General features: G+C 37.1%; 2 protein-coding genes across 4 annotated transcripts in view; one reads left to right on the top strand and one right to left on the bottom strand.

Moving 5' to 3' along the window:
• Positions 1-392, bottom strand: part of Efcab5 (EF-hand calcium binding domain 5) — a 132,069-nt gene extending 131,677 nt beyond the window's left edge. The window contains exon 1 of the mRNA XM_076871378.1: positions 228-392. Within this exon, the coding sequence (XP_076727493.1) occupies positions 228-392 (165 nt within the window). The remainder of the gene's footprint in view (positions 1-227) is intronic.
• A 1,424-nt stretch (positions 393-1,816) lies between these two features.
• Positions 1,817-13,099, top strand: part of Ssh2 (slingshot protein phosphatase 2) — a 265,723-nt gene continuing 254,440 nt past the window's right edge. The window contains exons 1-2 of one of the 3 annotated variants that reach the window (XM_076871695.1): positions 1,817-1,872; positions 1,969-2,102. In XM_076871695.1, the coding sequence (XP_076727810.1) occupies positions 2,040-2,102 (63 nt within the window). In that variant the 5' untranslated portion in view covers positions 1,817-1,872; positions 1,969-2,039. Of the gene's footprint in view, positions 2,103-10,016; positions 10,076-13,099 lie in introns of all 3 variants that reach the window. The other 2 variants (XM_076871696.1, XM_076871694.1) reach the window with 2 other exon arrangements.

Genomic DNA, 13,099 nt, shown 5'->3' with positions numbered 1-13,099 from the left:
GTTAGTACACATAAGTAGATAATCAGTATTGCCATTCCTAAATCAGTAAAAGAATCAAGATACATTACTAAGACCTATTGCTTTGATTAATCCTTTTTCTAGAATAATACTTTAGTTTATAACCACATATCTCATCTATATGAGATCATTTAGCTTTCAACTATATTTCTTGGCTCTGTACAATAGCTTCCTGTCTGGTCTCAAAAGCAGTAGTTCAAAGTTCTTACTTCTGAACCTTGCCTTTTCTTTTCCTGTTTACTGCCTCGCTCCAGGAAAAACAGATTGTTTAATCTGTGAACCATACATCTTTGTTTAATTTTGTCTCGCAGGCACTCTTGATCACCACCAGGGGGCAAAAGCCTACCAGGTGGCTTCCCTGCAATACAGCCCATATAGGACTGTGCAGTACAGGGACCCTCAGTGTCTGATTCGTGATGGAACCTCCCTGCTAATTATTTCAACCACAGGGCCCCAGGGAGAGAACAAAGGCTCAGCACAGAGGGCTCTTGTGGCACTTAACTGTACAGCAACCAGAAAGAGCTCATGACAGCCCTGTCAGTTTAAAAGGAGCAGAGATCCAAGAGTGTTTGAGGGACAAACAGGAGGAGGTGGGTTTTAATAACTGCAAACTCCTGAGTGTGTGTGTTTTCAACAGCTTTGATATGTATGGGGGTATTTACCAGCTCATCCACTCAAATGGAGAAAAAGCTTAGTCAACTCTGTTTCTCAGTGTAAATAACCAGTGGTATTTGCCTTGTGTGATTTCTTTTCTTTTTAATCTTGATTTTCCATTACATTCTTTGCTTAGGTTCCGTCAACGGTTTATCTTTTAGAAAACTGTTCCTCTAATGCATGTACAAATATGTAACAACAAATTCTAGTGTTACGTATAATTATAATGTATCAATAAAATCTGGAAAAAATGTTTAAAATTATTCCTTTGAGATTTTTTTTATTCGACATTGTCACTCATTTGACCATAAAACAATGAAATACTGAGACGAAGATGAAAGTTCAACGAGCAAATCCTGATTAATTGGCAGAATTTCTTCACAGCAGGATGTAAATGGGAAGTAAATAGCAGGTTGGACCTTTACAACTCTGTGAGCCCAGCTTTCTCGGCCTCCAGTCTCACTCACAGCTTCTTCCACCTTAGGAATAATGAATGACTTAATAGAAAACCTAAGAAGCATGAGGGTACCATGAAGTTTTCCTGGGTTTACAAAAGAAAATCTGTTTTACAAAAAGTCTCATCATAAAAAAAAAAAAAAAAAAAAATGGACAGAAGGGTGAGAAAGCTCAGATTCCCCCGCCCCCCAAAATCCGGGTGAAAGAGGGTAAATTGGTCTCATGGGCTCGCCCAGCCTTATCCACACCCAGTGAAAGCATCTGAAATCCCGAGGAGTCCTTTTCCCACCGGAAAACGCGCTGGCCTCTGGATTTTCGCCTCGGTTTCTTTTCTCGCAGGTTGGTTAGGCTGTGCGCCCCACCTCATAAAATGGTCGTCTCTTAGGAGTAAGGACTCCGGCGGCCCCCGCCCGGAGACCCCTCAATGGGCTGGTTTCCGTCGGCCCCTTCCGCCTACCCCACCCTATTGCACCCCACTCCCCCTCCACTCTGCAGCACCCCGCGCGGTCCGGGCGCTACGAAGGAAACCCGAGAGGGGGCGGCGGCCCGGGGCGCAAGCACCCGGCCTGCTTCCGGCAACTCAAGGGTTACGACAAGGCGGCGGCGCGCGCCGAGGGGAGAGGCGGTTGCTGACAGGTGGCGCCTGCGCACTGGGAGTGCTCATTGTGCCCCGCAGCTGCCGAACCGCCCGCCCGCCCGCCCGCCCGCCCGCCAGCCGCCCGTTCGGCGCGTCAGTCTGCGAGAGTACGGTGGGGGGTACGGAGCGTGCGGCCGTTCCCGCGGCCTCCTCTTCCTCTCCGTTCTCCTCACTCCTACCCCGCACCCGTTTCCCTCACCCAGGCTCCGTCACCTTCCCGTCCCCCACACTCAGAACAAGAATGCCCTGTCCGGAACAACCCAGCAGCGCCTAGATGGCTTTGGTCACGGTCCAGCGGTCGCCTACCCCCAGCACCACCTCCAGCCCTTGCGCCTCGGTGAGTCCCTCCCGGCGGTCACTCCGCTTGCTTCTGTCACTGCGGCTCCGCTTTGCCTCAGCGGGTCCCGCCGAACGCCACTGCGCACGCGCCGCGCCTCTTCCCAGGCCTTGGCACTCCGCTGCCGCGAACCCCCCACGCCATCGTCTTAAAGACGAGCAGCTGGAACTACAAGACATTGATTTTTTTTTTTTTTTTTTTTTTTTTTGCCCGCATAACCTGAGCGCCCTGCCCCTCACAGTCCTCTCCCTGAAATCCCCCTTGGCATGCCTTCCTATAGCTTGAGCACTTCCTTTCGGGAATGAGTCATTCTTGCTTTTCACCCTCCCCCTTCTTTACCTCTGTTGCTCTGCTGCAGGGAGGGGACCTGGGGAACTCCTGCGTTGCCCCTTACCCACATCCATATGCTCTTACCCATACCATTTCAGGGACCCGTTCAGTATTTGCACACTGCACACCCTTTTTGGGACTCTTTGGGATGTGTGCATTCCCTCTAGTCACTTGCCTTTTTTCTTATACTCTGTTACATATTCAGGCTTCATTGGACTGCTGAACGATAGTTACTCGTTGGTTTTTTTCCTTCCGCTAAAAGGTGGCAGTGCTTTCCTCTGCTTGGACTTCTTACCTTTCTTCAGTGAGGTCTCGAAGCATCTGACGCTGCTTGATGGCCAGTGCCAATTCATTTCCATCGTACAGACGTTTATGCCTTACACTCATTGCTGATGATCGTTCTTGTTCTTGGTCGTGTTTGAAAGGCTTATTACTTAAGATGCCTATGCCAATAAAGCATTCTTCCAGAAGGAAGATACTCAGTAACCAGCCTTTTCATGCTGGGCCCGTCTTTGCCTTTGCTCCTTGCCCCACCCCCACTCCCTTACAACTATACTCTTAGGCTTAATTTTTTGAAAATATTTATTGAAAAGTAAATATTGCACTGGTGGGCAAAATAGACTTTAAACAAACCAACATCTACATGCTTTAGGGAGAAATAGACTGAATGAAAATATGAACAGGAAAACTATCTTGAACTTCCTATAGAATTGTAATGGTGGATTTAGTAGTATCAAGTTGCAAAGAGGTACTCCGTAAACAATGTGTAAAAAAATTTGGGTTAATGTGTGAGGTTTGATAGCTTGAAAATATGTTGGCTTGTGATTTCAATATAGTTTCCTGAATTTCAAAATTTTGTTGTGTATAGTGATGGTTTCTTGTTTTCTGAGTTTTCTTCTGCATTTTGTAGGATCAAATTGACAATTCTGTCTTAATTCCCAAAGTTATTGTATTTCAGAGGTTTACTTATCTTGTGTTGCTCCAGAGACTAGAACTAGGATCCTTGGGTAGAAGTTCAGGGAGGCAGATTTTCAGTGATTATAAGAAACAATTTTTGCAACAATTTCAGATACTGCCTTGCAAAATAGTGAGTGCTCATTTCTGGAAGTAGTCAAGCAAAGGCAAGAGGACCTTTTGCCTGGCAAATTTCTGCAGTGGGAGGCTTTTAAGTCTCTTCCAAGCCTTTAAGATTATGTGATTTGAGAATAATTGTATTTCGCAGCTGGTAAAACATTTTAGGGTCCTCTAAAGACAGATAATATAAAGATAAAAATTTGGTGAAATTTTTTAAATTTTATTTTTAAAAATATTTTTTAGTTGTAGATGGACACAATACCTTTATTTTATTTATTTATTTTTATGTGATGCTGAGGATTGAACCCAGTGCCTCACATGTGCTAGGCAAGTGCTCTACCCCTGAGCTACAAACCCATCCCTGGTGTAACTTATTTTTATGTGTAGTACCTAAGTGTACATTTTGGAAATTCATTCACATACCATCAGACCATCTTAATTCACTCAACTAGTAAACTTTTTTTTTTTTTTTTTGTACCAGGTGCTTAACCAATGAGCCATATACCCAGGCCTTTTTATTTTATTTTGAGACAGGGTCTCCCTAAATTGTTGAAGTCCTCACTGAGTTGCTAAGGCTGGCCTTGAACTTGCAATCCTCTTGCCTCAGGCTCTTGAGTTTCATTGGCATTACAGGCCCAATCCACTATGTTCAGCTATTCGTAACTCTTTATTTAGTTTGTGGTTACCAAACCTAATTTTTGGCAGGGGAAGCAATTGAGGGTTAATAGATGCATACAAGTAAACTCACAAATATTATAGTAACTTTATTTGGGGGGAGTATTGTTGAAAACAGTTTCTGCTGTACTAATATATTCATTGTTATTATCAGATAATATCAGTTTTCTTGAGGTGAATGATGAATATGAAATAAGGGCATATCTACTTGATATGACTTTATTAGTCAAACTGGGTTACTTTAGAATCTTGAGGTATGCTAATAGTCACTTTTGACACGGGTAATTATATTGATCATGTGGTAAACTCAGTTGTTAAAACTAAATGACTGATACTTCTATATCTAGTAGCCTGATTTTTCAGTTGTTTATACAATGTGCAAAGGAATCCTGGCACTGGTGTGGATGAGTAACAATCAGCATTGTTAGCATGACTGATAAGCCAGTTATCTTTCCCTTTTAATTGTCTTCCTATTTGACTTTATCCAGAGCTGTGTTCAGCTGAGTTGTCTTGTGGTGCTTGAGCTCCAGTATTTAACTGCTCTCTGACCTGTATATATTTTGCTGTTGTAACATGAATAGGTTGGGTTGTTTTAAAGGAGAGAGAGTGCAAAAGAAATCCAGAGAAGCATAATAGGAGATTGAATTTTGTAAGGCTGGAAATTTAATTTTTTAAATTAATTACTTTAAGCATTCTTTGATACTTTTTTACTGTTGATTATGGGGCATTTTAATATTGTCATCTCGTCAGTATTCTTTCACTAGACACTAAACATCCTGTTGGTAACCTACTAGGTGAGAATGACCATTATACATATTAAGATATAACGTTTAGGGCTGGGGCTATAGCTCAGGGGCGGAGCGCTTGCCTAGCATGCATGAGGCACTGGATTTGATCTTTAGCACCACATAAAAATAAACAAATAAAATAAAGGCATTCTGTCCATCTACAACTTTTTTAAAAAATTAAAAAAGGATGTAACACTTACCTGTCCATCAGGATTTTAAAAGTCAAGAAAGAAAGAACAAGGTGTAGAAAAGGAGAGTGAGGAGCATGATACCAAATATGCATGAAGAACCAGTTCATACTTCTCAAAAGTATCATCTGAATTCAGATTAAGATAAGTTCACTGAAGTCAGTAGTAATAAGTGTAATGATATTTAACATTTCTCAGGTTCTCATCTATGCCAGACATCGTGCTAAGTGCTTTATGTATGTGGATTAACTCCTTTACTCCTCACAATATGCCTAAGGAAAGTTGCCCTTATCCCCATCTTATAGATGAAGAAACTGAGACAACAAGATAATAAGGGATGTGCCTTGAATCATTCAGTCAATGATTGAAGTTGTAATTCAAACCTAAGTTGTAATTCTAACTTTAGAATCTTCCATCTTTTCCTCTTTAGTGATCAGGGAGTATATCATAGTACGTGGCTCTCAAACTGGTTCTTGAAGGATAGGTTGAATTTCTATAGGCCAAGATAGAAGCTGGGAAAAGAGTATCACAGATATATCTCAAGACTTTTAGAGACAGAATAGTGCAAAGCATATCTAAAGGAATTAAACAGATCAATTTCAGGAAGGATTTCTTTGGAAAAATAGTAAGAGATAAAGGTGAAGAGCTAAGGCTGGGAAGCTTAGGTGTTTGAACTTGATGGAGTTCTTAGAAATTTTGAGCATATATTACAGTTGTATTTTAAGAGAATTGATCTAGGAGCTATGAACCAGAGGAATATTAGGAAGAGAGCTCATGAGTGAAATTAGTTTAGTTAGAGGCTGTTGAAGCCCAGGTGGGCAATAATATAGGCCTGAACTGGAATTTTGAAGTAGTATAATGGAAAGAAAGGGACAGATACCAGTGATTATGGGAAAGACTCAAAGACATTATGGACTGATTGAATATAGGGGTGGGGGAATCAGAGATGCCAACTGTTGGGATTTATTGTTCTTCCTAGAAAGTAGATGTTTCCTAATTAATAGAAGCAATTTAAGAATTCTTTGGGTGGGGGTAGTGGTGGTGTGTAGCTTATGGTAAGAGTGTGTGCATAGCGTATGAGCAGCACTGGGTTCAGTCCCCAAGAACACCACCAACAAATTCTCTCCCTCTATTCTTTTTTTTTTTAATATCATTGTTTATTAATTTTTTTTATGTGGTTCTGAGGATCTAATCAGTACCTCACACATGCGAGGCAAGCGCTCTGCCACTGAGCTACAGCCCCAGCCCTCTCCCTCTGTTCTTTCTGGTATGAATTTTATTTTGGTAATTTGTTTTTGACTTTTACAAATTTTTTATTTTTTATATTTTTATTTTTAATTGACATATAATTTTGCATATTTATGGGTATAGTGTGATAATTTGGAACACTAATGATCAAATCAGGATAACTGGCATATATATTACCTCAGAAATTTATTATTTCTTTGTGTTGGGAACATTCAAAATCCTCTCTGCTAGCTATTTTGAAATATACAATGAATTATTGTCAGCCATAATTATCCTACTGTGTTATAGAATATTAAAAGATATTTCTCATATCCATCTGCACCCCTGTTCCTATTAACCGTCATATCCCAATTCCCCTTTCCCAGATCTGGTAATCACTCTTCTTTCAACTTGCAGGAGATCCACTTTTTAGTTTCCTTTATATAAGTGAGAACATGACATCTTTGTCTTTCTGTGCTTAACTTATTGTATTTAACATAATGTCTTCAGTTTCATCCTGTTGCTGCAAATGACAGAATTTCATTCTTTTTTTAGCTGAATAATGTTCTGTTGTGTATATATAACATATTCTTTATTCCTTCATTTATTAACGGACACCTAGGTGGATTCTATATCTTGGCTATTGTGAATAGTGTTGCAATAAATGTTTGTGCAGATATTTCTTCAATATACTGATTTCATTTCCTTTAGATATACACCTAGTAGTGGGATTACTGGGTCATATGACAGATCAGTTGCTAGTTTTTTGAAGAACCTCCTTGCTGGTTTTCCATCATGGCTTCACTACTTTACATTCCCACCAAGCGTATATGAGAATTCCCCTTTCTTCACATCCTTGCCAGTAAAAAAAAATATATTTTTTTAATGACAAAAATTGTGTGTGCGAAATGATGTACCATACATCTCAAGTATGTGTACGTTTTAGAATAATTAAGTGAAGCTAATGAACATATCCATCACACATATTTATATTTTTTTGGTGATGAGAACATTTAAATTCTATTTTAGTAATTTTCAAGTGTACAAAACATTATTAATAGCTATAGACACCTGGCTATGTAATACATCTCTAGAACTTATTTCTCATACCTTAAACTTCAACTTTTTGGCCAACATTTCCCCTAGTCCTCCAATCTGGTATGAATTTTATAAATTGATTTTTGTATTAATCCAAAATCACATCAACAATATAATACTATAATAATCTTTTACTTTTGAGTAGTGCCTTATACTTCACAGAATGTTGTGTGTGTGTGTGTGTGTGTGTGTGTGTGTGTGTTTGTGTGTGTGATTTAATTCTAGAGCAGCCTTACAATGAACAGGTACCAAGTTTAAAAAATACTGAAGATTATAAAACTGTTTGTGTAAGAACCTGCCCTAGAATAAGTTTTTTGGTTCCTGGGCACTCTCTTTCCATGTTGTGATAAGACAAACAGCATATGCAATTTCTGATCCTGAGTCTAGTCTGCCAATTGAGTAAAGGAACAAGACGAGATAACAATCAAGAACTCACACTGTTTGTAGTTCATTTATATTGCGACATTAACAGCCTAGAGCAGAATCATCTAAGTCTTTACAAATAATTTTTAGGCAATACCCTTATTTGGAACCTACTAACTGTGAATTTATATAGAATTCTTGTAAATTTGGATATTTAGTTTCATTACTCTTATAAGATCAACAGCAAATTAGGAATGAAAGATTATATGTACTGCAAAAGGCAGGCTCATATAATGTTGGGAAATAATAATTGATGGTTTGGCAGCAAGGGAGGAAGAAAAACCATGGCTGGTATAAGGAAAAAAATTGTAATTCTTTGCTACTTAATGTAGGGATAGATGTCTCTCTAGGACCTGGTAGTTCTGAATATCATAAGAAGGCTTATATATTGTTTGATTTAAGCAATCAGGATTGAGTGTAGAATATTTTTAAATAGATGCCCATCTAAGTTTCAGCAGTTTTGGTATTTGGGGTACATGCTTCACCTGGTTCCAATGGTGGATGCCTGTATTCCCAGCTATTGGAGAAGTTGAAGCAGGAGGATAGAGAGTTTGAGGCTAGCCTGGGCAACCTAGGCAAGTAAGTCTGTGTCTCAAAAAAAAAAAAAAAAAAAAAAAAAGCATACTTCAATTAGTTGGTAAATTCATTTGCACATATATCTTATTTCCTGATGACAAGATATTATCGAGTTATATATAATCAGATTGGCCACATTTCTCTCCCTAACCAGAGAAAATAAAACTAAGGGAAACATGAAATTGATTTCCATGAAGTGTAAAATACTCCAAAGTGATGCTTTTGGGTTTTTTAAAAACATTGCTTAAGAAACTTGCATAAACTCAAGGAATAGCACAAGACCATTGTAGGAAATTTGGGAATAGAGAAAAGAGATATTAAAAAAAAGTTTCATTATATTTTATAAAGATGAAATGCTGCTGTATATATAATTTCATATTTTTTTGAAATTAAACATTGGTATATATCATAGATACTTGGCCCTATCATTTAAATGGCTACATTGAGTAGTTATTTTATGACTTACTCTAACCACTCTTGTTATTGGTGGGAATCTAGCTATTTTCCCATTCTTTTTTCTATTACAAATTATGTTGCAGTGAACATCATTGGGCATAAATATATATGTATTAGGGGTAATAATGAGTGTAATGTATTCCACTATTGTCGTGTATTTTAAAAAAATATATAATTTACTATTGTCGTGTATTTTAAAAAAAACTATAATTTAAAATAAATATATATATATTGGTGCTGGGGACTGAACCCAGGGCCTTATGCATACAAGGCAAGCACTCGAACAACTGAGCTATATCCCCAGTCCTAGGCATAAATATTTGACTGCAATTTGGAACATTTATTAAGATTTCAAGAAATGCAATTACTGGACCACTTAGTATAAACAATTTTAAGACTTCTGTTATGTATTTATGCTTTCTGAAAAGGTTATTCCAATTAACATTTATTCCAATCAACATAGTGTAAAAATGCTCATTTCTCCTGACCTTATTATTGCTGAATATTCTCATTTCACTTTTAGTCATTATTAATTTTTGAGAATAGTTTTGTGTTTTATTATTAGGTAGATTGATATTTTTCAGATATTTGTGGGCATTTATGTTAACTTTTAAAAATGGTAAATTTATTGAGGTATAATTTACAAACTTTAAAATATATCTGTTTAATAAATGTACAATTCAGTGATTTTTAGTAAACTTAGTTATGCAGCTTTTATTTCAACCCTGTATTTCCTTTTTGTGAGCTATTTGTTCATTTTTAAAATTTTTTATAACCTCTTGATATGTTATGAATATTAATTTTTACATTTATTACAATTTTCTTTTTAATTCATTTTTTGTTACTCTTAGGATAAAATTTCCAATAAAAGTTTTGGTAGTGAGACCTTGAATGAGCTAACCTTGCTTACTTATCTCTTCAGCCTTGTCTTTTCCCAAGTCCCTGCATTGCACACTGCTCACAGTTAAGCTGACATGCCATGCTCCCTTTGATTTCTAGGCTTTTGCACATGCTGTTCCCTTTACCTGGAACACTTGTCCTTCATCTCTTTACCTAACTAATTCCTACTCATCCTTCAGGTCTCAGCTTAAATGTCACTTCTTCTGGGAAGCTTCCCTGACTCCATCCCCAGACCATGGTAGGTGCTCCTTCTATGTGCACCATAGCACCCTATACTACCCATGGTGGCTCTTATCTCTTTGTTGTACTTGATGGTTGATTGCTTATCTCCTCAGCTAAACTTTAAGTCAAGGATTGGGTCTGTCTGCATATGTTTGTATCCTGAAGGCTCAAAAGTAGTCAAAGGATAGGACAATGAGTATTGTCATATTTAGCAATGTTTTCTTTCTTTCTTTTTTTTTTTTTTTACTATTTATTTTTTTAGTTGTAATTGGACACAATACCTTTATTTAATTTATTTTTATGTGGTACTGGGGAATGAACCCAGGGCCTTGCACATGTTAGGGGAGCGCTCTACCACTGAGCCACAACCCTAGCCCATTTAGCAATGTTTTCTATTTTCACTGTTTTTAAGCATAGAGAAACATCCCAGATGCCCAAAGGATGTGACCACTTTTAAGACTTTTGATACATGCTGCTGTCCTCTAGAAAGGTTGAATCATTCTTTCTTTACAACTAGTATATAAAAATATTTCACTGTACCCTTTTAAACCCTAAATATCCTCCTCATCATCTATTTTCTTTATCATAATAATAGCTATTATTTATTAGACACATATTGTATATTAGAAATCGTGCTGAGAGTTTTTTCATATGCTAGGCAAGTACTCTACTACCAAGTAACCTCCTAATCCCCTTAACCAACTATAGTACATTCATTGTTATTAATTTCTACATCACTCCTGTGGGGTATGTATTGTTATTATCTATCTCTCTCACTCTCTCATTCACTTCTGTCTCTCTCTCTCTTTGTGCTTGAGATTGAACCCAGGGCCTTACACATTTTAAGCACATGCTGTACTAGTGAGCTACATCTTCAGCCCTATTATGTCTATTTTATAAGGAGAATCAAGGCTCAGAGAAGTAAATGAATTGACTAAGGTTATAGGTGTGGAATCTGACTTAAGAATGCCTTCTTTTAACTACTAGTATTTTATTGTTGTTTTAATATATATATATATATATATATATATATATATATATATATATTTTTTTTTTTTTTTTTTTTTTTTTTTTTTTAAATTAGAGGCTAACCATTTGTTTTTTTTAAACATTTCCTATTATCCAGGCAAGGAGGCACATGCCTGTAGTCCCAGCTACTGAGACAAGAAGATTACTTGAGTCTACAAGTTCAAGACAAGGCTGGGAAACAAAGAAAAAAGACCCTGTGTCAAAACAAAAGTTTATTATTGTATATTTTATATTCCTTGCTTTGATAATTGTCCTTATGTTTTGCCCAGGTTTCTCTATAGGTTCATATTTTTTTCCATATTGATTTCTAAGTAGTCCTTGTATACTAAAAATATTAACTTTTTGCTGTTATGTTGGAAATTATTTTTCTCTTACTTTAGTCATCTGAAATTAGTTTTATTGCATTACATTTATTTTAACAACATAGTTCAGTTTATGAAGTGATCACTCATTTTTTTCTAATGATGTGTAATTCTACCTCTGAAATAGTAAATTTAGTAACAATCTGTGGTATGTTCCATTGAAGTTTTATTGCTAGTCTCACAGGGATTTAGTTAATTTAGCATGTATTTCTTACTACTTATTAAATTGCATGGATGGAAATTAAATTTGAACTAGCTTAAATTTTAAAATTTGAATGAGTGCCTGGGATGTCCAAAGGAAGAATGTGCCTTTGGCATTCAAAAGGTATCTTTAGGTCTCTGATCTTTTCTTTCTGGCTTTATGTGGGTAGGAGAGTCTAGATTATGATGAGTCTGAAATGACACTGTGCAGCACTGCCTTTTTATGTAGCACCATTAAATATTACCCCTGGTTCCAGAAGCTTATAACTTTACTTTTTTTTTTTTTTTCATTAAGTACCTGCTGTCTTGTTGGCTACAACACTGTCTGGCATCTTATAGACTTTCTTGTATTCCTATATTTTATTCATTCATTCATTCAAAAAACCTAGTTGTTGGGCTGGGGATGTGGCTCAAGTGGTAATGCATTCGCCTGGCATGCGCGGGGCACTGGGTTCGATCCTCAGCACCACATAAAAATAAAAAAAAGATGTTGTGTCCACCGAAGATTAAAAAATAAATATTAAAAATTTTTAAAAAAACCTAGCTGTTACAGGAAAATTATTTCCGACAGAAAAAAAAATGATTGTTAATAAGACCCTTTATCTACCTGAAATATTGTAGAGACAAGGTGCACCTGGAAGAGACAGTAAGAATCTTATTCATCAGCAAATATTTAATGAGTGTTATTAGATGCAGGTAATTTCATCAGTTTTCTTTTAGTTCTCAGCTCTAAATTCTTTTCAAATACTTTCACAAACATTTTCTTGTTCATCTGAGAAATATAGTGCCCCTGATCACAGTGCCCCTCATTTTCTTGTTTGTCAAGGGAAGTTCTAGTGAAATGCTCTTGGCTCTGAAATGTAGTGAAAGAGCCCATGGTTCCCTAGATTTCCTGAAGGACAGGGAGGAAATATTTAATTTATTGAATGGGAAAGAATATGCTTAGAAATTTGCTAGGGAGAGGTAGGACTATGTTCTAGCCCATGTTTTTATGGAGCTTGTTGGATTCAGTTTTTTAAACAAGTTACTTGATGCTTTTTTGCATTCTTCATCATAGTTTAGTTTGAGGCTATTTATTTATTTATGCTACTACTGGGGATCCAGTAGCCAGTTAGTCCCTGGCCTCAAGAAATTTAGAGTGGAAGTGAAAAGATTGACATTAAACAAGTATTAAATTTCATTGTAGTTACCACAGATAGATAAACCTTGAAGAAGAAAGAGAAGATCAGTAAGAACTTCTGATTGGGCCTTCAAGAGTGAGGGGATTTATCAGCAGAGGATTAGGGGTGAGTAGCAGGAGGGAGGGAAGCATTCTTAAATATAAACTGAAGGCCCAGGACTAAAAATGACATCATATAGACTGAAAATCACAAGCAGTATAGTGCTAATGTCACGTAAAATATAGAACATGGGGCAGAGAAGAAAAAATAATTTCATCTGACTTTTAA

This window comes from Callospermophilus lateralis, chromosome 11 (assembly GCF_048772815.1).
Source record: "Callospermophilus lateralis isolate mCalLat2 chromosome 11, mCalLat2.hap1, whole genome shotgun sequence".
Lineage (NCBI taxonomy): Eukaryota > Metazoa > Chordata > Mammalia > Rodentia > Sciuridae > Callospermophilus > Callospermophilus lateralis.
This window is presented reverse-complemented; position numbering and strand designations above follow the sequence as displayed.